Here is a 25,485-nt window from a genome sequence, read left to right as displayed (position 1 = left end):
TCTGTGTGTATCCTCCAACCAAAGTTGCATCTATAGAATAATTTATCAAATTGTTTTAAGACTTCTGTTGCAATCTGGTGTCAAATATGTACATAATATACTCTAAATTATAGATATATAAATACATTGATACAATATCAAGACAGAGATTTAAATCTTTCTAAAGTATCGTTTTGATTCTGTATTGATTATCCGAGTGCTCACCTCTGTATGAGTAGAACGTGTCCTAGCTTGTTTGCAGTAGAAGCGTCTTTTTTTCCTGTAAAATCTGTCTCTTAACTGGTCTCCACTGTAGTAACTGTATTTTCATTATCCAATTCCATCTTATAGCTTTTGTTAAGAATGAACCACAGTTTAAGTAAGTTTCCTGTGCAATATTTGACTTTGGATTATAAATGAGTTCTAGCTAACAGCACTTGCTCCTTGTTGAAGAGTAGTTTCCTGAAGATATTTTTTTTTATTGCCACTTTGACGAGATGTTCATTCAGAGAGCTGACAGGAGTGCCAAAGCCACACTCGAGCTTTATTCCTTTTGCCAGTTTTGTGTAATGCAGGATGTGGCCTTTGGTGTGCATGTTCATAAAGTGTAGGTCTTTGAAGGGGCGGTATAAAATTGGCACCATGAGATTTTGTATGAAGGCTGCCTCATCCACTTTCACATTCGATTTTGTTGCATCTACCATTGGTTTGGGAAACTGCCGCTGTCACAGGACAGCTGATAGCTAACTTGGCATACTTCACCTTATGTATTACCACTAGAAATAAATGTGAAGCAGGGCAAATTACTGCTTTAATTGCACCTGTGCGAGCACAGCAGAAACAGCGAGTTTGAGTGGCTGCTACCAACACCATTATTTAGCCTGTGGGATCTATTCTCCGTCCTGGTGCAGGTCAAAACTCAGACCCAAAAACCCCCGGTATCAGGAAGGATTTCTTTGTTTTTGTTAAATGCAAGGTAGGCAAATTTGGAGTCGCTGAGCCACTGAGCCCTGCATTATCTTTCTATATGCCTCCCTCCCAGAATAATACTGAGTTAGAAATATAAAAAAATCCAAATGCGTAAACTGAGTTTTTCAAAACCTACTAAGGTACCACCAGGTAACTCCTGCACCCTAAGTTGAAGATGCACACTGGAGTTGGATTCACTGATTCACTATTCTTAATGTAAATCCCACTGTGCGAGTAGACTGCAAGTAGCATGGCTAGCAGCACAAGGATGCTCTTCTCTCTGCGAACAGTAGCTTTGCTGCGAGGGTTAGAAAAATTCCAAGCTGCTCATCCGTGGGGACAGATAAACACCCCAGGGTTGGAAAACCAAAGCTTTACCTCCCACATTCAGGGCTGCATTTCACGTTCTCACCTTCCTCCCCTCCCAGCCCCTCAGAGAAGACATGTGCCTTCCGACTTCCCGGTAAAAGTCACCCAGCAGTTAATACTCCAAGAGCCCTCTTTCTTTTGCGAGGAAAAGCAGAGCTCGCTGCTCAAGCGTTTCCCTCTCTCCTCCACGCTCCTTTCCCCAGCTCGGACCCGCTTCAGGTCTCCGTTAGGCTCACGGTCAGCAGCAGTGCTTTGGGAAGCTTTATTCCAACGTTCCCCTCCCCTGCACAGTGCTGGCTGACCGCTTGCACCACGCGAAGCGGGCAGGCCTTCCAGCCGTTGCCTTTCTCCGGCCGTGAACACACCGGGGGCTGTTACTCTCAAAGCTGCGTGTGTTGCCTAAGGCGAGGGGCAGCGAGGCTCTTCCAAACCCTGAGCAGGGTGCCCGGGCTGCCCTCCCACCCCACAGCCTGGCTACCGCTGCTCTCTGAGCCGGCACACCCAGCCCCTAGCGCCAACACGGACCAGCACAAACCCTGTGCTGGGAAGGTCCCCTGGGTCGGATGGGATTTGGGAAGAAGGCGGTGGGTCCCCCGCACAGCCAGCCTCTGGCTGGCACTCTGCTCTGGGAGGGGGAAGCTGCTGCAGCTCCTCAGCTCACCTCAGGAGAAAGACCAGGAGCCTGGCAAGTTAGCAATTACTGAAAAAAAAAAACCCACAAACTTGGAATTTATACATGTATAACTGTAACCAGCAAAGATTTTTCTATCCCACGGTCCTATTTATATACTAGGCTGCCGTACCTCCCAGCTGGTCATATGCAAAATGCATCCTGAAATTAGCACTTAGGTTGTTTGCCGCCCCAAACGCCAGTGCACAAGCTGCAACAAACAAATGGCAAAGGGAGGATTTATCTAGGTAAACATTTTGTCATCTGAAAAAAAAAAAAAAAACCAAACAAAACAACAAAAAAACAACACGTCCTCAGAATTACTGTATTTTAATGTCTAAAAATGTACAGGAAAGCCTAAGTACATGGGCCAAACTCATCTCGCCTGCCAATGGGTGGAGTTAGACTGAAGCGAAGGTGGTTTGATACCTCTGCATCCTCCAAAGAGCCCATCACTGCCTTGGGCTTGGGGGTCGGGTCAAGCTGGACTTCCTCGTGCTGGCCGGGGTCCGTCTGACAATGTGTGTGTTGTATCCGTGTAGTACCTTGTCTGTCAGCTGGTAAGCTCTTTTATGTTCACTGTAACCACTGCCACAAGCTCAGAAAGGATCCTGCTGCTGTGGAAGCCGGAGTGTTTTTCCGTCTTCCTTTTTACTAATTTCCTTATAATTAGATTGCATAAATATTTTGTTGTGATTTATAAAAAAGCAAAAAAGAAAAAACCAAAAAGTCTGGGGAAAGTACAAACCGAAGTGAGCACACTGGCTAAGCAGGTTTGTTTTATATGAAAAATGCACACTGACCTCACAGTGAATGAAATGAAAAACTAACTTTCTAAAAAAAAAAAAAAAACCCCAACCCAAAACATTATACCTTAGATGGAAGCAGCAAATCATTGCTCAGTCTCCTCTCATCCAAGCAAAATGACAAAGGGTACTATTTATGTCACAAAATTGACAAATTGAAAAAAATTACAAAAACCCCCCGCGTCCCCCTTTCAAAAATACCGTAATTTTGAAAAGCGAAATTCACCATATCAGTGCTGGGGAGTAAACTTCATAGTTATTTTACGTTTTCTTTTAAGTTTCGTTTTTTCCATCTTTTTGCCATTACCTGCATTCCTTAGATTTCTTTTTTCATATGTAAAATGAACTAGCAAACCCCTCCTCAACCTCTTTTTTTTTTAAAAAAAAAGTAGAACTTTAGAGTCTCAGTAATGTTTTCACCATCGAATCATGGAAAACCCTTTTGTTATTTCTCTTCTTTAACACATAACATGTTCCTCCTTTGACCCTCATTTTCCCTTTTTTTCTCTCTCTCCCCCCTCTCCCTCCCACTCGTCTGTCCCCCCTCGTCCACCGATCTAATCCTGCCCTTTCGTGGTTGCCGTCCGTCCCTCCGTCCCTCCCTCCTCCTCCTCCTCCTCCTCCTCCTCCTCCTCCTCCTCCTCCTCTCCCTCCTCCTCCTCCTCCTCCTGGCCCCACCGCCCTGGCTGGACCCTCCCAACCTGTTTGTTCCTCTTCCTCTCTTCGTTTGCAGCTTAGAGATGGCTAAAGTCAGCACCCAGACCGCTTCCGTCACGACCCCTGTTGACCTCAACATGAACCTCTCTCAGTCTGCCACCCCTACCTCCACCCCCACCTCCATGGCCGTGCTGGCGGCCGCCTCCGCCGTTACCGTCAGTACCCCCCCTCCCCTACCAACTCTGCCAACCACCCACTATGCCGTTCCTGTCTCCAGTCTGCTTGGCATGAAAACTGTCCCACTCCTGGCACTAAATGCCGCGGCCGCCGCGGGGGCCACGGGGAGTTTGTCCGCTTACACTGCCAAAATTCCTTCGACGAGTGGGGTTAAGAAATCTGACCGCCAGAAGTTTGCTCCATATTGAAGGGATGAGACACAATGCAAGCTTTGCCAGCTCTACCAAGAGTCTGTGGTAGATCCTAGTTATCAAGGAAACAATACGGCATCTTTTATTTTCTGTTAAATTGCTAGTGTTAACTGTTGCCAACTCAAGTCGTCTTCCGCTATCCATAACAACTAACACCACCTACCAACTAGTTCCAACAGCGGGAGGGCACCAGCCTGGGGTCTTTCCCCGCCGGCCTGGGGGTCTTTCCCCGCCGGCCTTGAGGCCTTCCCCGCCGGCCTAGAGGCCTTCCCCGCCGGCCTTGAGGCCTTCGCCGCCGGCCTTGAGGCCTTCCCCGCCGGCCTGGGGGCCTTCCCCGCCGGCCTTGAGGCCTTCCCCGCCGGCCTTGAGGCCTTCCCCGCCGGCCTTGAGGCCTTCCCCGCCGGCCTGGAGGCCTTCCCCGCGGGCCTGGGGGCCTTCCCCGCCAGCCTTGAGGCCTTCCCCGCCAGCCTTGAGGCCTTCGCCGCCGGCCTAGAGGCCTTCCCCGCCGGCCTGGGGGCCTTCCCCGCCGGCCTGGAGGCCTTCCCCGCGGGCCTGGGGGCCTTCCCCGCCGGCCTGGGGGCCTTCCCCGCCCGCCTGAGGGTTTTCCCCCCTGACACCAGCCCGATGCTGGGTCCATGTCCAGGACTGGCCCTCCAGCACCCCCACAGCCCCTCAGGGTTGCCCCCACCCCAACAAGGAGACACCTGGAGAGAAAGAAAAAACATAAACGAGGCAAAATTTTGAGAGCCAGGACCTGCTCCGGCAATACTGCCTGGCATATAAAAATACACTTCTATCCATTTGAAGGGGTGCCTCCAACTGCACAACAATTTTCGCTGACAAATTGGCACCGCTGGTGGATTCTTCTTTTGCTAGAGTGTGCAAATCTGGCACTTCTGTTGACTGCTGGTGCCCCTGAAATCCCGCGTGAAGGGCTGGCCCCCTCGGGCGCTCTGCCGCTCTCGGCAGGCCTGAAGACTCCCGTCTTCCCTGCCCGTGAGCGGGAGGTGGGGGCCAGAAAGTACCAAACCACAGGTACAGCTGCGTACAACAAATAAAGCCTTCTGGCCAGAGAAAAACTGCTAGATTAAAATGATTGGAAGACAAGAAGAAAAAAAATACCAGGCACCTGTGCCTTTCCACTCGGTTCCTTTAAAGGGCGCAATAATTTTTCTCTGGCTTGGAAAAACGTAATTTTGAGAACTCTGCCTTAGGGAGGGAGAGCAGGCTCCTCATTGCACTCAGATGTTTTACCCATCTATCTACCAACAAAGTACTTATTTCTGTAAGTACTTAATAGTAGGTACAAATCAGACATGCACAGTCACTATTCTGGTACCTCCTCCCACATAGATTTGTTCAGCCAAAATGACCGTTTTTTTGTTAGATTTCTGTACAAAATAAATCCCTACTTAACTCACCACTAATCATGCAATCAGGTTGTGTTGTAATTACAATTAAAATCTAGTGCTTATCAAAGGACATTCAAAGGCTGCTGGCTGGATAGATAACATCCTTCTAACAAGAACTTAAAGATGTTCAGGTTAACTAAAACCAGACACCCAATTGCAGCCAAACCGAAGAGAGCTGGGTGATGTAATGGTTGGTTGCTAGCTGTTGGAACTAGTTTTTAACTGCATTTTCTGTTTGTCCATCCACCTTCTTTTTAATTTCTGTTGCATAACCCAGTAATGCAATATTGTTTTCCTCACCACTTCCAAATCCAGAATCCCATTAGCCCGCCATGTTCATCCACTTTGCACTCCTTGGACACAAAGCTTTAACAATTGAACTGTATTCAGTGCATTTTAATATAAACTAAAAACACAATGCAAATGCAATACTTTTTAAAACATGGTATTTCAAAGTGTGTTACTATCATTGTATAGGGCTAAGTACTATCTCAGTATTTTGTGTCATTTCTGTATTCTGTGGGCTTTTCTTCACCTTAGTACCTTTGCACTAAGTTTTGTCACTGTAACCATTTGTAGAACTGCCATTGTTACAGTTCGCACTTATCCAAATGGGGTTTTTGGTTGGTTTTGTTGGTTGTTTTTTTTTTTCGTTTGTTTGTTTTGGGCTTGCTTTTTTTTTTTTTTGTTTGTATATAATGAAGGAAAAACTGGAAATAATGTCAAGGTACCTCAGCTATTTAACAGCTCTAGAAAACTGCTGTAAAATTGTTCTGGACTATTGTGACTGTTTCAATAACTGACATTTAAAAAAAAAAAAAAAAAAAAAAAAAAAAAAAACCACAAACAAACCACGAACCTCTGTGTGAGAAAACTTGCCTGCATTGAAATGCTATTCTATGCTGGTTGTACTCAAGTGTTATTTTTTTAATAGTGAGAAGATTTTTTTTCTTTTTTTTGCCTTTTTTATTTTTTTTCTTTTTCTTTTCCTCGTTTTTGTTCCTACATTTTAGGCTGTCTTCAGAAGTTACTGGCCTGGGGGCTCTGTAATGTATCTCATCATGCCCTAGTGCATTAGCCACCAGACAGGACTTTTCCAAAGCCCCATGAGACAATGCTTTCTATGGACTAATCTACAGAGAAGTTTCTGCCATTTCTAACTTTCTTATTATTCTGAGACATCAAAAGAAAATACTTCCTTTACTCTTTAAGCAACTGTGCTTCCTAACTCTTCTGTTGCTTTCATTACTGTTCCAGTTTTAACACTGTTGTGGCTCATAACATAAAGCAAAGAAAAGTTATTTTTGGGGTATCTCATTGATGTTCATGCTTTGGCTAATCTGTATAAAAGCATGGGCCGTTAGTGTTCTAAACCACTGTATTCAGCTAGAGACTCGACAGCAAATTAAATGAGACGTTTTTATAAATAAATTTTTTTCTTGATTTAAAAAAAAAAAAAAAAAAAAAGACGTGGTAGCTTTGTGCATACAACTGTTGTGTTGTTTAAACTTTGTTCTTTGTAACCAAGTTGCTAATTTGTCATTTGAGAAACACTATTTTATGGATTGTCAAACTAAGATCATAGACAAATTGCTTGTTTTCATTAACGATTAAAGGTTTCATATCATCACGCTTAAGGTCCCAGTGCTCATTGGGAAAGAGTGTAACAACTGTGCAATACTGGCAACGTTAGAAAGTACATTAGCCCGTTGTCAGGGATGATGAGTCTTTTCAGGATTAGATGGAGCCAGATCCTGTGATTAGAAGAGTAAGCAGTATTTCTGCAAAACCTTGCTTGGTTTTTAACAAAGCTGCTCTTGGAGAGCTTCTCACACTGCATAGAAGAGACTGCATTTGGCTTCTTGCTACAAGAAGCCACCGGTTTGTCGCATCTCCCATGTTTTCCCATACTGATTTTAAGATCAGATACTAGGGAAAGAAAAACTGGAACAAAGGAACAACCTTGGGTACCGAGTACATTATTGATAAGACCTTTCGTATTTTCCCATTCCCAGCAGCACTGGTCAGTGACACGAGGCTTCTAGACAGCACCTTTCACCCCGCCGCCGCTGGGAAACTAGCCCAGCAGCAGGGAGGAACATGATAATTTGCATTGAAAAGGGGGCATGGAGACCTGGCCCAGGGAAGTGTGTCATCCTGCCCTGGCCCTCCGCCTAAGCCATTCAGCTCCTCCTTTGGCTCTGCTGAAGCACTGTGGTCACAGCCTCAAGCTCTCGCTTCACGGGAAAGGGGAAGGAAGGGGCTGGCCCCGAGCTGTGGCTGCAAACAGCACCCCGGCCGCGCCCCGGCCACCCCGCCGCTAAGCCAGCGGCAAGACTTTCACAGTTACTGCTTTATCCTCAGGAGAAAGCAGAGGCTTTGGCCGTGCAAGTGAGTAGCATCCTCCCAAATGGCGTGAGACAAATACTACAACCTCCGTCCCTGCTCTGCTAAGGTCTATGCTTGTCTCCGGGTATTTAGCTTGGGGTCCCGGTGCCCCTCACTGCCCCGGCTGAGCACTTGTGGGGCAGATCACTCTCATTTTCCATGGACTCTAGGGTACGGAGAGTTCCTACGTGTCTGGGTCTTGAGACTAAGCAGGAACTATGATATGAACAAGATGTGCATACGGACTTGGAGAACTGTAGCAGTTAACTGCTTTTTCAATACAGATGCAGCCACAGAGCAACTCTTGACAATAAAGGCTGTCAAGGAAGATTACAGAATGCCTCATTGCACCCAGGTAGCCTTACCCAAAGTTGAATTGGCCCTTCCAACCCTTAGGTTGGAAGAACTATAGGCTGTAGTACTAATCTTGGTAAAATTCCGTGTTATTATTACTTAAAATACATTTATATTACTTAAAATATGTTTAACTTCTTACTCTTGAAAGGGGAGCTGAAGCTGCTTTCATAGGAGAGTCCTCCATACTCTTAATTTCCTCAACAGCAAAAGCTATTTCTCTGGCTAGCCTGGCTAGTATAAATAGAAAAAAAAAAAAAAAAAAAAGAGAGAGAGAACATTATTGCAGCTCAATACTATGTAGGTCAAGGCTTTGCTCTTCCAGTAAAGCTGCTAGGCAAAGGGCAGCAGCAGCTCTGTCGTGTATAGCATCTTTCACATAAGTAATTCCCATATGCCTTGCAGAATTGACTAGAAAAGACTGAGATCTAAACCAACTAGTGCAGGGGCATATTTGTGTGTGGCATGAGGAGAGGTAAAATAAAGCCACCTAGAGAAAGGAAGGAAAAAAAAGTCGTCTTTTGAGAGGGCTTTTGCAAAGAATACAGGCAGAAATGTTATAAAATCTGGACTAACTATGGACTAATTTTAATTACTTTACTTGGAAGAGAATTCTGAATGGCAAGAAAAAGTTCCTGGACAGCTTTAATATACAAAACAGCCAAACAAAACACAAGAAGGTACAGCTGGAGGGGGAAAAAAAAAAAAAGTAAAAAATAATATTATCCAAGATAGAAAACTAAACCCACTCGTGCCCAAAGGTAGATAAGAGGAAGCAAGCACTTGATACGAAAAGGTCACTGCCCACAGAACTGTGAGCTTCCAAATGAAAGACAGCGCAAGTTCTGCAGCTTTCACACCATCAAATCGGTATCAGAGTTCTGGCAAACATCTCAAACGAATTCAAGGAGCTCTGCTGTGTTTCTCAAGTAAAAAAAAAAAAAAAAAAAATAGTACGAATGCTGGCTGGAATAGTCAACCAGAAGGAAAAAGAAACAAAGTTAGAGGTATTCATCCCCATGACTTAGTCCATTGCTAATACACAGCATGCTTTCTGTTCTCAGAGCCAGGAGGCATCTGTGGGCCCCGAGGTGGGTATTTGTGCCAGTCAGGGCTCCGAGGAAGCTGACAGCGTAGATCTCAGTGGTGCACCTGGTAAGTGCCCCAGCCTCACCAGGCTGCAAGGGCACAGCGTTTCTGTGAGGTTTCACAAGACTGTCTTAAAGTATGCGCTGAACCTTCCCTACCTGAAGTAGGCAGAGATGGAAGCGGTCCTGGTTTTTTCATTTTTAAATACCCAACAGCATGAAAATCCAGAGTGGGATGGGGGAGATTCTTCCATAGCCTCCAGCTCAGCTGAGATGTATTTCAGCACTGTTTATGTACTTGGAATGAGACCTTCCCCATCTCGAGCGAGTGTCATGATTATCAAAGTCACATATGCTAATTCAATCATTTTACAGTGGCACAGCTTCTCCAGGAAACACTGAAATTCCCAGGCTGCTCAGATAGATCACAGGAACTGGATGTTCAAAGCACAGCGGAGACAACAGGGATTTGGACAGAGATTTCTTATATCCTCCATAACTGGTATAACCACAAATTACACAAGGCATTAGTCCCTCTGCAATTTTTTGGAAAGAAAGATCTGGTTTAGATACCTACACAAGGGACTTGCTCACATTTCTTTTCCCAGCTGACAGGCCAGGATAGTCCTAAGTGAAGCAATGAACGGAAGATGAAATGGAAGGCAGATACTGAAAAACTGCTTCACACCAGAAAATTTCAGTCTCTTGGCCTGAGCGACACTTTCTAGGGATGCAGGTACATACTGCCTTTCTTGCCACCAACGTGTACCTACTCCTTGGTCCCAGGAAGGAACGCAGTAATGTTGATTAAATCAGTTTCTGCATCAATACATGTGTCCAGTCACTCTACAGACTGGCATAGGTCTCAAGACAGTAACTGAAAGAGAAGTGTCAAATTCATCTGATGGTACCTAACAAAAGGGAATTTCTGAAACATTATATACTCACATTATGGTTTCTAATGACAGCTAGAGCGTGATTCCTAGTGGTTGAATGTCTGATTTCCTAGTGCAAGTTTTCTTAAGTATAAGTAAAAACAAAGTATTTTTAAGTGCTGAAAATATTTGAGTAATATGACTTTTATTGTTAGAGCTACTTCTAACTCTATGTTTTTAAGATGATAAAATGAAGACAATTTAATTACAGTGGCATGTAATAAGCAAAATTTGTATCTATCTCCTCAAATTGCATTTCTTGGCAGGGGGCCTGACCAAAGCTAATGTTAATGTTCTTTTTAACCACTCTTTGTAATCCTGAAGCAAATTTTGAAATTATATGCTTTAGGGAAGAAATGACAAACAATCATGTTAGCAAATGAGAAGATCGCTTTGTTTGTTGTTGCTATTTTGGTTTGGTTGTTTTTGCGCAATCACTTTGGACTCCTCCCTACCAAATACAGCCCTTTTCCCACATGTACTTCTAAATCACGGCAGGAGCAGCTTGTTTCTTCCATGGTGGGAGAGAAGTTAGCACACAGATTGCCGTTTGTGACTGAGGGCACTTGCCAGAGAACAGCTAACTACCAACAACTGGCAGTTGCAGCTGTAGTTAGCTGCTCCCTGCAGAGCTGCTACTTGGAACTCTGGTTCACACACACACACACACACACATATTCTGGCCCTGGAAGCCACTTGGGAGTTTCAACACCCTTGAGCTGGGGAATCACAACTACTTTTTGGTGGCATGAAATAACACAGTTCTTAAATCTGGGCAACACTCTCCATTATTATATCAGTAAATAAGAATTACAAATGCTAAGTCCTCCCTTTTAATTCCGATTCTTCAGTTTTCTGAAAGTCAGGGAGATCAGAGAATTAAAATATTCTTCTCAATTCCAGTGTGCCAGAGAGTAAACCATTTTTAATAGCGGCTAAGGACAGAACTAGTTATTAGGATGACTGTCTTTATTGTTTAAAAATATAATTCAAGAAAGTTAAGAAGTTAGAAATTAAGGAAGCCCGTATTTTTAAAAAGTTACTTGCTCTAGTTAATCATCTAGCTGAATAGCTTATCAGAAGTTCATATAATTGTTTTCTAAAACTGAGGGCAGACTTAAAATTGAAAAACATAGGCATAATGAACTTACAAGAGACAGGAGATCATTTACGTTGATAAATTAGCTTGGCTTCAGAAAGGTTGGGGTAACCCTCTTTTCCCTTACAGCCACGCCACTTTCACTGCTAACAAGCAGGATGATTTCTTGCCTTCTTGACACAATAGCACAGGTACGTCAGTGGTCACGTAGGATACAGACAGCAAAGTCAGTCCTGTCTTCTTCACAAAGCTCTCTACAAGCTTTGTTTTAAAAGCTGAGGAAATGTACAGCTGTATACAATAAGCTGGATAAAACTCGTAGAAAACACTATTTGTGGATCTATGAGATTCCTCCAAGGAAAAAAGCACCGACTCCTAAACAAGCAACAACCAAGAGGGACGAATGCCGTCAGTTACTTCCTCAGCAATACAGACGCCCACTGGCTTGTCCACCGCCTTTACCCTTTCAACAGAAGTTAAGCAAGGAAAACAAACAGTGATGAGTGGTCTGGTGTTTACTCCTGCCATCTACTCCTAATAATTAAAACAAGGGGCTGCAGTGGTTTGGATTTGAACATAAAAGCTCCCTGCACTGTAACTAAACTCGCTGGCTTTAGCTTCTTATCCCTAGGCATCTCTAAAGCGGTCGGCAGCTGAACTAAATCACCTGGACTGATTTAATGCTCAGCTCCTTTCCTATTTATCTGCAGCTGAAACCATGATTTGCAGATTCCTGTACAAAAGTAAAGTTACAGATGTACGTACCCCATTTTGAGTGCAAGTTATAAACGCCGAGAGTAACTTTTTTATACTGTAGAAACATACAGGTTCGTGACACTTCGTGTAACCTGGCTTTCGCCCCATCTGTTTCGCTGACATTAGGCTGAAGGCAGAGCGGTTCTGAAGTTGTGTTAACAAGCTAGTATGCTTTGGTGAGTGAGGGCAGCGAAAAGCAAAGATAAGCAGGACTACCAGAAACTCTGCTTAGCTCTTCTGAGAGTGAAGCTGGGGGATTGTCTTTTGTTTTGTTCTGAAAAAAAAAAAAAAACAAACTGTCCATCTGTTAATATTGTACCTCCCCCTCAGCTGAAAGTCCTCTTTACACTAACAAACAGATCTAGAGATCTTTCACTACAGCATGACAGGTACCTTATACATTGATATCCAAATGTTTCACACTATAGAAGGAAATTTTATTTCAGTTTTGACCCAACTAAGTTTTCTCCAGCTTGCCATTATCTGTTTCAATATTCCGAATGTTTCTGTATTTCAGTAATCTCTGAACGTTGCTACCTCAACAACAGTACTAATTCCTGTAAGACTGCAGCGTTGTGCCAAAAATTTTAGCAGTGACAGCTTCTTACACTTACTGTTATCAACTAAAAAGCAATGGCTGTAGACCAGCATATGTGAGCAGGAATAAATGCATGCACCAAACTGCTAAAGACCATTGCTTGAATTTTGAAAGCTTTATAAAGAGCTGGACCCAAGGATCATGGAAACCAGAAGTGGTAAAAAGCACCTCACAACAGGGAAAGGGCTCCCACCATATCAGGTCTTTCTTCCAAAACAAGCAAATCAAACACCTAGCTTTAGTTTTTCTCTTTATTACTTGGTTAATAAACATCTTTGAGGCAATTATCTAGAATGCTCTCATAAAAACAAAGCTTGTTTTCTCCCTTTAAAACCTAACTTTTAAAACTAGAATCTTTTTTAAAAAGAAAAATGTTAAGCTGTTGCTTTACAACTTTTTGCTAAAAAAAAAATTCACACATTTCTCCTATTTTTTCAAAAGTCCTCAGCAAATTTGAAATGTTTTAAGATTTGCAAAAGTAAAAAAATAGACAACTAAAAACAAACAAAAACAAAAAAAAAACCCCACACACTTACCAAAGCTCAAGGTAATTCTGCTTTCCATGTCCCAGTCTTGCCAGATTTGTTGGTTCTTGATTTTACTTCATCCATGTTTATCAGAACAGAAATCACTTTTAGATGCTCTCCATGCCTCAGATAACATCCTACGAAAATTTCCAATATTTACAGCTAGAGAAATTATTTTACCTCATCAGTTTCGAGTGCAGTACCTTCCTCTCTGGTATTTCATCACTCTTTTATTTAGTTATGCAAATATGTAACCATTGTGTTTTCATCGCCCTGGCCCAAGAAATGTCAGGAATGCTACGCTGCGGCTGCGCTAAGCAAAACAAGATACTATAAAGAAAAATACTAGGCACTGCCTATGGCACATCACAGAGTATACACTGTGGAGAAGCTGTGGTTCCACATTTCTGAGCTTGGTCCTTACGTACGCAGAGAAACTGTAACAGATTCTGAAAAATATGTACACATTTTATTGGGAGCTGGGGCAATGGATGGAAGAGCACTTATAAATTTTAAGGTAACATAAATGCATAATATTTTCCTTTCCATAACTCCCCAATCTGGGAAAACTCTATACACATTTGCAAGTCCTTTTCTTCTATACACAATAACCCAAGTCTCAAAATTAACAGATATACCTAATGCTTCCAAAACCTTAGAGATTCCTCAGTTACTTATTAATCACATTAAAATAACTCTGGTAGGAAACCAGTAACTTTAACAGGAAAGGTGCATTCAATATTGTAAAACATTTGTAATATACAGTTTTTACAGCAAGTAATACACCACTGTAGATCTACAAAGATTACTTTTTTTAATAAGCTTGGCTCTTTACCATCTCATGATCCTCTTTAAATAAATATTTAACAAAAGTTTCTCACTTCTAACAATGGAAGCAACATCACGGATAAAGAGAGTATCAACCACGTTGCAGAAATGCTACAACAAAGCCCCTTTCACCCGCCAGTCTTGAGAGAGCAAATCTTGCAATTCTTCTTCATCTTCACTACCAATAGCCTCATCCTCTTTCTCTTGTGTTGCTCTTAGTCTCATGGCTTCCTTTAATTTCTCCTTCATAAGATCCTGGCGGTTACGCAAAAGCTCAACACGGCGATAACATTCACTGTTGAAAAGTAAACCACCTATTAACATTTGTGGCCTTTCCACATTAATTGGATATTCTACAGTGCTGGATTTTGCTTCTCCAACTTTGGATAACAAAAGCTACACAGCTTCCCATCAGTTAAAACATAAGCTTCCAATATGCTAGTGCGCCCTCTCTGTGCTAATCAAGTGGAAAGAGACCAGGGAGGAGAAGCGTGGTCAGTTCTCTAGCAATGAGATCTAATCCAAATATTTAACAACTGCAATACCACCACAAATCATTTCTTTAAAAAAGCACAGAACCAATATCCACTTCCACACAAGAAGAAATGCCATTCTTTGCTCCACTTATGGTTTTCACCTATGGTAGAAAGGTGAGATATCAGCTGGCTATCGATGTTGATAACTTAGTGGTGGCATCTCTGAAAATAATAAAAAAGCAGCACAAGTGTTCAGATTCTTTACCTGCTTACTGTGTGCTACGGCAGAATTTTTTAAGTAAACAGTTTTCCATTTACTTAAGAACTTCTATCCTTGAAATATGTTTTATAACAATTATTCTAGCCATTTTAACAGGGTGTTTTATCGAAAATGACAAGTAGTTCAACCTGATTTAAATACATCTTTGCTTCTTCCATTCCTATTTGCTATGAAGAGTCAACATGGAAAGATTATTATCTGGATCCTGCTTCCCCTTGTGTATCTGCATTCTTACAGGCAGTCACAGCGGAAGATTTGAAGGCTAAGGAAAACATGAATGTCACGAGAGTTAATTTGATTTTGAATTTAATTTGAAATAGCCTGCATTTAAATACACTCCGAAGACAAACCTACAAAAACAGTCTTTAAAAATCTATTTAGAACTTTTATTTTGGAGAAAATTATGGCAACAAACCTGAAATTCTCTACAAGTTTCTGAATTTGGTTCTATGTACTATAGCATCCTAAGCTACTGGGAAAAATGAATGCTCAAGGATAGCCAAGTTTAGCTCAAGCCCTCTCCAAAATTACATGAACATTGTTAAACACATTCTTGTACTACCAAAGCTCCGTCTGAACCCAACGGTATTGTTATTATAGTCTGATTACCTGTAGCATGTAAATCTGTCCAGATGGCTTAAGCGTTACTTTAATTTTTAGTGTCTTCTTTTTGTTGCAGGTTTCATTAAAATCAGAATTCATCTTTTTCTTTTAAATTGCACCATTGCCATATTCACTGTTAATTAACGTGTTAAGCTATATGATAATCGTAACAATCCGTTCCACTAAGCTGTGTTTCAGGCTACTTAAAAGTTTTAATTAATGCTTATCCAACCGCTACACCTACCATTTCAACAAAACAAAACAAAAAACCACTTCATGTAATGAAGTGCACCATTCAACACAACCTTTAAGTAAACGTTTATTAGAAACAAGGAGGGTTAGTCACAGAACAGGACATTTTCTGTACAGCAAAGGGATGGCCAAAACACAAGTCCCGTTATCAAAACTTTAATTGCAGTGCAGAATATCAGACTGTGATTTTTTAAAAATGCTCACAAATTCTGTATCAATAAGAATTCAGAGAGAAATACAAATTAAGACATTTTGCAGGGGGAAGGGGGACAGTTTGTTCGCAGAATTTGCTTTCTATTGCTTTATTTTGCCCGTGCCTGCTTGCTGTACCTTCAGTGACTCTAGTGCATTCTCTCTTTGCAAATAATTATATAACTTTCCACCAAAATGAATGTTTTAATTAGGTATCATTCTGGAGTTTGAGGGAGTCTGTCCTTCCAATATCTAGGTGATTAATGAAAGGTAGCATCACAGAAGGTTAAAATTAAAAGTGTTTTTATCAGTCTAGTCAAATAGCAAACCATTATTGCTGGAGAACAGAAAGCTTGAGGAAAAATTGATCTACTTACATCTGCTCATCAATTTCTCCAATCTGACGATCTAGTCGTCCCTCCTCATCCTCTTCTGCCACTATTGCTTCTGAAATCTAAATCAGAAAAGTGCTAAGAAAATTCACCTTCATCCTGAATTCCACTGTTGTTCCTTTTTGATGTCTGTCTTCCCTTCCTCCCCCCTACCTCAAGTCAATGTTAATCTCCTATACGTATGCCCCCACCTTCACAAAAGACTCTGGAGGCAAATACAGAAAAACACCTGATCTGGTTTAATTTGAAATTGAAATCTTTTTTTCTTAAAACTAAAAGTAGTTTGGCTGCTTTGGGGTTAACCTTTCGAATATTTCAATACACTGCTATTTGAAACTGAGCATAAACAAACTACAGCATCCAAAGTCTGAGGTTGAAATAGGAGGTAGATCCCAGTGCCTGGGACTTAATTACTCACTCTTATTGAAAGTATTGGTTAAATATTCCCACTAGATCCCGAAGTGTTTCTAACCTGTTATTTTTTTCAGCATATACTTTCTCAAATCTGAATGTCTGGGAGATGCTATGCAATCAATGGTCCACGCATAACTGAGAAGATTCCTTCTAAGCTGAAGAATTATCTGAATGGCTAATGCTAGCAAAATGTATCCACCACTGCTTTTGTATGAACATTTGCTCTGTTTATAGTGCTGACCGCTTTAAAATGAGCAATGATAAATTTTCTTGCACCACTTTTCTTAGCAGTTGACATATGAACAATTATTTACGATTAAAATTTAAAAACTAGCAGATATTCTAGCAGAAGATTGAGAACACCACGTATCTTTAGTGACAATTTTATGTTGTACAAAAGGGCAGATAAAAACCTGTTCTGGGAGGACTTTCCATGCAATGCTAGACAGTAAAAAATGGAAATACAGAAAAATTGTGGCCAACTTCTGTGTCTCACATACAAAATCTTTTGTCACTTTTCCAAATTTTGGGGTTCCTTTCCAGTACATTTAAATTAACCATAAAACCCAGGTTACCTACACTTTACAGATCCTTTTTAAAAAAGACAAACAGGTAGTATTTTGTTCTGTGTTTTTCAAGGTTAAGATATATCAATATATCTCATCTAAAGCAGAGTCCACGATTATGTCCTGTTTGAATACAGGATGCTGATCTGAGGTATATGCCATCTTATTTAAATACAAATTAACAAATGTAACTAGGTATATATTGATGACTGGATCCTGATCAAAAGTTTTTTCAACTTAATTTCCCTTAAAGGAGAAAACAGAAGGAACCTTTTGCTCATTTATAAAGTGCATTTAACCACACACTGCATTGCAACAAACAGCTAACAAATGCAGATGTCAGTCATTCTGCAGAGCTGCATGAAACTGTTGTTTTCCTTATTGTGTATAGTATTTAGAATCAATAAAAATAGATTCCATTACTTACTGTGTTGACCTGTCGCATTGCCTTTTGAAATTCATCCCATTCTTTGTCCATCTGATCCTTTGGAGCATCAACTTTTCGCACCTAAGGAACATGAAAAAACAGTCTTATTAACGATTTATGTCCAGTGACTCTTTGGGGCACTGTAAAACACCTGGACAAACAGGGCAAATTATGCCACGCTCTCAGAAAAGTCTGGGTGACATACTTCAGTTTAAGTAATGTTTATGAGTAAGAAAGTCCAGCTGCACAACAGCTTTGGAAGAAATATCTGACTCTACTCTTGAATGAAAGCAACATCCTTGACTGTAGCATTAAAGAATAACTGACTAAGAATGGATGGTGTGGAATATTTGGAGTAACAAAAGCAACTAAGTCTGTTAATGTGATGGTCTGTAATTTCACTGTTAGGTGATAACTTTTAAATTCTGTAAATTGCCTGTTCAATCGTACATAGTATCAATCTCACAAGTCAAAAAGCAGAGAATTATTTACCTTCAACATAACATAAAATATCGAATGATTCAGTCGCCAGTCTGACTGGTGTTAGTGTGACTATATTTCAAATCTAGTCTAATGTTGTTGGCTAACAGAAGAAATAGTACAGCTACATACCTAGTTTAATGACACGCAAAGCTTTTTCTTCTGTGATAGATAGCATTAATCACTAAGACAAGACGACTAAAAAAAGTAGTAGCTGTAAGAATGCATTTAAGATCTACAGCTAAGGTAATCAAAACCAGATTCTGCTTTTAATACAAGCAAATAAACAAGATAATATTCCTGTGTAACCAAAACTTCCACAATTCAAGACTGGAAGATGTGACATGTAACATACGTTAGATGACTGATTATGCCTGGCTCTGGACTGTGTGGAAATTATATAGCTAAGAGAACTAAGCAGTTTGAACAGAATAATTCATCTTTTTGCATTAGTTTTATTTTTCCTTTATTCATTACTCTCTTTTGGTAACACATCAGTCATCATCATGGTAAAGACAATTTGGTATGTTTTGTTCCTGAATGATTACACAAAATCTAGTAGTATGAATTAAGTTTATAGAATAAATTAGAAGCTTCCAAGCAAACTACATATTGGGAAGTAATAGTCATTTCATTTTTCTGTTCTGTGATTATTTCTATCATATGTGTATGTACTGTGTTATTATGCATTGTGGTTGTCTTTTGTAATTCATAATTATTTGTATTTCTTACAATAAATTTAAACAGTAAATACATTATTTTTTCTTGAAATATTTATCTAATCCAGAATTTATATGCTTTATAAATTCCTGATGTAAAGAACCAGCATTTTTCAAGCCCACAATCTCCCTTCCAAATGCACAGTTAATTCTGAAAATAATTGTTTTGTGCATAATTTCAACACAGAATCAGTGCAGACATCTCAATATAAGCGATGTCATAAGCATTTTCCTTCCCCTACATATTAACTAAATTTAGAAAGGGCTGATTAAAAAGAACAGCATTCGCAAGCAATTCAAGATCTTATTGGAACATGTATCCACTTGTAAATTTTATCAGCTGAGGAGAACCAGAACAAAGATCACTAACCTGTGTCCTCTCAGATATAAGCAGATTCTCCTTTGCCTGACAGGCATTTGTACAGGCTTCCCAACTTATGGTGAAACTAAGTATTTGAAAAAATTTAACACCCCAATTAGTCATATTGAAAAAAAAAAAAAGTGTGGCTTTTTCAACTACGTATTTCCATAGTTTAAATGTCATTATTCAAAGCTATTTACATACGCCCTGTGGGCATGAGCAGTGCCAAAAGAATCTTGCCTGTGCAAATGAGAGACACCCAAGCTTGATAATTGGGACAGTGAGACTAACTGAACATAAAGCAGCATTTATTTGGAAGGTCTCCAAATCAGAAATCATGGCTGAACCTCACAATCCAATTTAAATACACCAGCAGCCCTCCACAGTGTGAACAATGAGCCTACACCACTATTATTTCAATAAAGCAAGCAGAAAAGACATCAAAACTGTGGCAAATTTTACAAAAGAAACAAGCAAAAAAGGTTTGTATTTAAAATATCAGTGTTTATTTGGTCATCATTTGGTACTGTGCAAGCTGAAGGAAGAATTAATGATTTTGATCACAATTTCAAGATTTTTAGTTGTGGGGGTTTTGGGGGGAAACATCTTGAATGCCCACATTTCTTCTATTTTCTGAGCATCAAAAAAACCCGTTGTAGTATGCCAGTACTAGAGATAAGTGTATGCCATAATCTAGCTATTTTCATTCTAACAGGATGTACAGTAGCAGTCATATAGTAACTTTTTATACTTTTCAACAGGTTCTCTCAAAGGACATTTAAAGAACGATTTTTGTATCCTCAATTCCAAAGCAGATCTGGACATACAAATTAGGCGAAATGCTTTTCCTGGGATGACCCAAAGAAATAAAAGTAACAGGTGTATTGTCCAAATCTCAGCCTAGCATTTTAACCAACAAGTAACATTTCTTTGGTTTTCTTTAAGAGCCATAAAGGAACCACAATCAAAAATACCTTCTGAAAGATGATTTAACAAGTTCTTCCTGCCAGCCTGCCTCCCTCCCTTTTCACGTTTTCTAATTAATACGGAATGGTCGGTTCAAAGCTGCACCAGAGGAGGTTTCAACTGGACATGAGGAAGCGTTTCTTTACCCTGAGGGTGGTGAAACACTGGAACAGGCTTCCTAGAGAGGCGGTGATGCCCCAGACCTGTCAGTGTTCAAGAGGCATTTTGGACAATGCCCTTAATGACATGCTTTAACTTTTGGTCAGCCCTGAGTTGGTCAGGCAGTTGGACTAGATGATTGTTGTAGGTCCCAACTGAAATGGACTATTCTATTCTAAATAGTCCAGTCATTTTCTTATATTCTGAGGTATGACTAATTACCTGGAAAAGCACCCTTACTACTCAGAAAATCATTACAACTGGCAGAAATCCAGCAGCATAAAAAGAGCAGATCACTTACTTTTGCATCCACTTCAGGATCATCAAAGAAACCTTCTGGCAAAGCTTCAGCGGTGTTTTCTTTCCTGAAATGTTTGACTACTATTATCCCAAGTTAACACTTTACAACCTGCTTTACTGTAGAGTTAAAAACAGTCAAGAATAAAATCCATAATCTTTTATAAAAGGACCTAGAAATGGAGCAAGTTTTTTTACGCCCTGAATTTTACCTACAACCATCAAAACTTGCTTCTTCAGTTTGGTCTTACCTAACTTACCAGGAACTGCACAGACAGGTTTAAATCTCACTGTCAAAACAACAGTTACAGCTTAGGCTTCTTAAACTATTCCTTCCAGTGTGCTGAACACCCAAGCGTTTTAACAGCACAGTCTCTATTTCTGAAAGCCACTGTCTAAAAAAAGTGCTCAAGTGAGTTAAACCGTTTTTACAGAACAAGCAGGTGGTTTTCTTTAAACAGTTAAAAGCAGGGGGTTGACATTAAGCTTCCAAAGTATCCTGCACTGAAATTTGCAAATCACTCCCCTAGGGTGTGAAATACATGTCTGAAATAATGCTACATATATACAAACTATTCCAAATACAAGTTAATGATACGACAGATTTCTAAGTGATCAGAGTCTATATTTCCTGGAAGCATGATGTTTATTTACAATTCCCAAATCTATCAATATTTGATTTAACTGCTTACCTTTCCACTATCTTCTCTTGTATCTCTGCTTTCTGTATGGATCCTGAGTGGGAAACTACGGGAGCAGCTGTAGTTTTGCTGTCAAAGAAGTCTGTCAGAAAGGACAGAAGCTTATGAACAAAAGCTTCTTTATAAAATTCTGACTAGACAGGAATTTCAATTAATACCTTACTGAATCAAGGGAATAACAGTCATACATTATTTAACTTGACAGCCTCAAACAAATAGAACATAAAATCAGTAACATGCTGAGAAAACACCACACAATAACAAACTAGCAAAGAATCTCCTTTCTCTACTTCTAATGTTACACACCCTAACCAACTAACAGCAATAAGTAGAATAAATAAAAACTCTTCCATCATCAGTTAAAACACAGCTTCTCCTTACTGATTCACTTACTATTTCAGTCAGCATTACCTGCAGGCAGAGAATTAGCGATTACTTCTTCAGTTGGAGGTGGAATTTCAGTTTTATGCGTAACAGAAGATTTGTTTGACTGATCTTGTTCCTCCTCTTCATCATCATCATCATCATCATCATCATCATCGTCGTTGTCATAATTTCCGGACAGTAAACTGGGACCCGGACCCTTTGAAAGCTGTTCATTTGCACTATCTTGATCTGTTTCATCAAAAAAATCTGCTGGTAGCCTAGTAAAGAACACACAACGTAACTACGTCAAACTTCACAAAAACCAGTTCCAGTCTAGCATCCGAATCCTATTCAATCTGTGAACAATATGATCTTTTAGATCTTGTGCAATACCCTGAGCTGCGCAGCTACTGATGTAACCACTGTCTGAAGGCAGCACACATTGTCGCTCTCACCTGCAGTTCCCCAGAAATGCTCAGGTTAATGCTGAAAACACCTTTCAGTTCCCTTTTTGTATTTGAATATTCAACATCAGAAACATTAATAACAAAGTGCATTTGGAGGAATGGTAGCTTAGGTAATTCTATTTCCTCAAAGTTATTTGCATCAGTGTACCTGCTGTGAACACATTAAACACAAAATTCATAGTTCAGCAGTCATACTAATGTCACATAAACCTTGAGAACCTTCATGTATAACATTTGGGTACCTACTGCTGCTCAGAAGAGCCACACAGGCTGAGCAATGAGAAAACCCAGATTTGTGTTTAGAGCAGTTGCAAGCCTCCAAGCCAAACTTTTTTCTAGGCTATATTTTAAAATAAATCAAACTGATCAGTTTAATACTGAACCAACCTCTCAGCTGTTCATTTTGCACACATACTCAAAACCTCTACAAAGTAAGTCAAGATAACAGCACGTAGTATCTATGCAAAATAATAATAATTTATCCTGTAAAGCATACAGGAAAACTACAGTCCTCGTATGACATTTACCAACCCCACAAACATGTCCAAATACCATTAGAAGTCCTCAGTGGCAGCTGGATGCTTAACCCAATCCCTTGAAGTAAAATACACTCCTGTATTTCTGAGAGTTCAACTGCACGATAGGCATTTACGTGAATTTTAAGTGACAAAAACATCTTAATAAAGATCCGTTGATTACATGTTAGTAGTTTTTTGTGAATAAATATCATTTAAATGTACATTTAAATATACATTTAAAATTTATCTTCATTTCAGACTACTACCTCTTCTGCAGTATGCCAGCTTTGAAGCCTAGAGTACATGCCACAATCTGGTTATTTTCATTCTAGCAAGCTGCGTAATACCACCAAATATTAATCCTTGAAAGTCTAATAGTGACAATAAAATAATTCCTTTTTTGTCAGAGACTAGAGAGTTAATACCATGATTTTCTCATCTGCACTGAGGAAGATTCTGCTGTGTCCAGGAACATACACCCACATTAGAAAATGAGCAGAAGCAGTGATCTGCTGATTCTCTGAACCTTTACCCTTGGCTAGGAAAGAGATGAGGAAGAACAGGGTGAGAATGCAGTAGTTGGTACAGTTACAAAAGCTCATATACAATGTAATAAGATCTACTTACCCAGATGTAGATGTATGTGGCTTTTCATCTGTACCTGTGTAACAGCCAAAAGTCACTTCTTACAATCCGTGCTTTCAAAAGAAATCTCTCTCAGACAGACTTCTACAGCAGCAAGTTCACAAATGCACACTTTCATATATTTTATATATTTATATCCATATATATTCACATACAATACCAAGGGAAAAAAAATAACTATCTTTCCTTTAGCATGAACTTTCATGCATTGTTTGAGGTAAATCAGTGACTTGATCCCACTGAAAAGGAGTAAAACTACTTCTCGGCAAGTGCTTCTACTGTTTAACTGACACTGTTTCTGGTTCTATGTGGACCAAGCCCACAGCTCCATGACCTAATTTAACCAAATTACCCAGGAGAAAACTAGGTAAATGACCAAAAGCGCAGTTTTCTCCTGATCAGTGAACTTACAGAAAAAGAACAAGACAGCCCCTTTGCAGCAGCAACAGGCTGACATTAACTCAACAGTCTTGTGTATTCACACTCACTTCCATGGGAAAAAAACAAGCCAAAACCATTCAAGATGTGAAATGACTAGATTCTGGAAAGTGCCTGGTAAGTATTTTTCTCTCCTTACCTTTTATTCTCTTTAAGTCTGTATTTTCCACATCAACAGTTTTTCTCTTTACAGGATGAGATGATGTGCTAGCAGCTGAACCAGTTGCTGTCTGCTTTGCACTTTTTAGTTCTGCAACTCTCTGTGAAGAAGTAGAAAATTTAGGAAGCCTTCCTAGCAGGAACAGTATTGCAGCTTAAAATACAGGGCTTTTAGAACAGTTTTATAAAGCGAGCTAATATCTTTCTAAACAAGATCAGTGAAACAGACATCACAGATACCAAACCCAAGATCAATACTTCTGTCAGCCTCTTGAATGATGTGAAATGGGGGCAGAGGACTTGACGTTTGCATGAAGGAGGCTGTACGAGTGACAAAGGCTAAGATCAGTGACATTTACAGCAGTAAGACACTAGAGGAAAAAGCAGGAAGAGCTGGACTTATCCTGAGGTCCTTAAACATTAACTGTTTTAAATCTAAAACACAAAAGGATGTATTACAGACATGTCACTGTGCCTTGCCATGATGATCTACTCAGAATGCAGGCAATGAACTAGGAACCCCTCAGTTCTTTCAGTATTTTCCTCAACAACTGTAAAATTAAATGCAATCTCTCAGTTTCCACTAAGAAGCAGCAGCAGCATTTAAAAAGGATAGACAATCAGATTTAAGGTTACCTCCAAGTTAACAAGTTCCCTGAAATTGTTTTACAAATTGTTTATTCCTAAATTATAAATAAATAAATAAGCTTATTTTCTGAACCACGAGTAAGCTGTTCCTTGATAACACAGAGGTAACAAAACAACCCCAAGGAGTATTTCCAGGTCCGAGCTGCAGAGAGGTGACAGCTACAAGTTGTCGCTAAGGTGGGAGCCGCTTTACGTTAGGAGCGCGCCCGTTGAAAGACACGGGACGCTTCTCTCAAGCCTTTTAACGGGTACGCAGTCTTAACGAAAACGACAAAACCATCAGGCTTGCCTCCTACACAGCTCCCTCCCGGCAGACGCTCCCCTGCTACCTGTGAGCGTACACCTCAGAAAGCAGCAAGCCCCCGGCCTCCGTGGGTCACCTCCCCCTTCAGACGCGGGGCCCGTCTCCCCCGGCACAACCAACCTCCGGGCGGGGCCGAGCTGCCGCCCCGAGCCCCCCCGCCGCCGGGCACAGGCCCAGCCCGCGCCCCCCCTCACCTCGCGGTGCTGCTTGCCCAGGGCGTGGGTCTGCCACAGCAGCTCGCTCTTCACGGGCGCGTTGCACAGCGTGCAGCTCAGGTGTCCCAGGCTGTTGTACGTGGCGGCCGCCGTTAAGGGAAGCAGGAGACTGCGGCGCGGACCCCCGCCCCTCATCGCCCCGCGACGGCCACCCCCGCCCGCCCGCCCGCCCGCCCTCCCTCACACCCGCCCGCCCGCCGGGCCGAGCCAGCCCCCGAGGCGAGCGCTGGGGAAGCCTGGGGCCGAGGATATTTGGCGAAGGGCGAGTCGATCCGCTTCTTCCCCGCGTTCTGCCGCTGCTTCTCCCGCATGAGGCGCCGCAGCTCCTCCTGCCGCACCTGCTTCCGCCCCGAGCCCACCCCGGCCGCCGCCATCTTCTCCCGGCGAGCCGAGCGGGGCGGGGCGGGGCGGGCGCCCAGACCGAGGCTACGGCTCCGCCCCGCGGCGCGACGCACGCTGCGTGGGCGGGGAGGCGAGCAAGCCCCACCCCCCAGCCAGGGGCGGGAAAATCATCTCGACGTACGAGCGGACTTCAACCCTCCGGCTCTGTCAGGTTTTTCAGCAGTTAAGCCTCTGG

The 25,485-nt window shown here is 41.3% G+C and overlaps 2 protein-coding genes across 9 annotated transcripts in view; one reads left to right on the top strand and one right to left on the bottom strand.

Moving 5' to 3' along the window:
- Nucleotides 1-17,460, top strand: part of LOC104357721 (poly(rC)-binding protein 3) — a 68,365-nt gene extending 50,905 nt beyond the window's left edge. For 4 of the 8 annotated variants that reach the window (XM_042797995.1, XM_042797993.1, XM_042797994.1 and 1 more), the window contains one exon: nt 3,527-6,141. In XM_042797995.1, the coding sequence (XP_042653929.1) occupies nt 3,527-3,875 (349 nt within the window). In that variant the 3' untranslated portion in view covers nt 3,876-6,141. Of the gene's footprint in view, nt 1-3,526; nt 6,142-6,303; nt 13,375-16,546 lie in introns of those variants that run through there. The other 4 variants (XM_032988986.2, XM_032988985.2, XM_032988984.2 and 1 more) reach the window with 2 other exon arrangements.
- ZNF830 (zinc finger protein 830) lies at nt 13,483-25,335 on the bottom strand. The gene is made up of 10 exons (XM_032989012.2): nt 25,161-25,335; nt 24,888-24,987; nt 23,722-23,842; nt 23,127-23,160; nt 21,560-21,792; nt 21,140-21,230; nt 20,452-20,515; nt 17,466-17,546; nt 16,044-16,120; nt 13,483-14,158 (listed from the first exon to the last, which is right to left on the bottom strand). Exons 1-10 carry the CDS (start codon nt 25,280-25,282, stop codon nt 13,975-13,977), a joined length of 1,107 nt encoding a protein of 368 aa, XP_032844903.2. The 5' UTR covers nt 25,283-25,335; the 3' UTR covers nt 13,483-13,974.
- Between the last annotated feature and the right edge of the window lie 150 nt (nt 25,336-25,485).

Source organism: Tyto alba, unplaced genomic scaffold (assembly GCF_018691265.1).
Source record: "Tyto alba isolate M040663 unplaced genomic scaffold, T.alba_DEE_v4.0 Super-Scaffold_27, whole genome shotgun sequence".
NCBI classification, from domain to species: domain Eukaryota; kingdom Metazoa; phylum Chordata; class Aves; order Strigiformes; family Tytonidae; genus Tyto; species Tyto alba.
This window is presented reverse-complemented; position numbering and strand designations above follow the sequence as displayed.

What these genes read in the sequence shown, in the direction of transcription:
- ZNF830 (XM_032989012.2), bottom strand. Translation starts at nt 25,282, where the DNA reads ATGGCGGCGGCCGGGGTGGGCTCGGGGCGGAAGCAGGTGCGGCAGGAG. An exon ending in CAAGAGAAGATAGTGGAAAG is followed by an intron (nt 20,516 to 21,139) that starts GTAAGCAGTTAA and finishes CAAACATTTCAG; the next exon opens with GAAAGAAAACACCGCTGAAG. An exon ending in GGAGAAATTGATGAGCAGAT is followed by an intron (nt 14,159 to 16,043) that starts GTAAGTAGATCA and finishes ACTTTTCAACAG; the next exon opens with TGAATGTTATCGCCGTGTTG.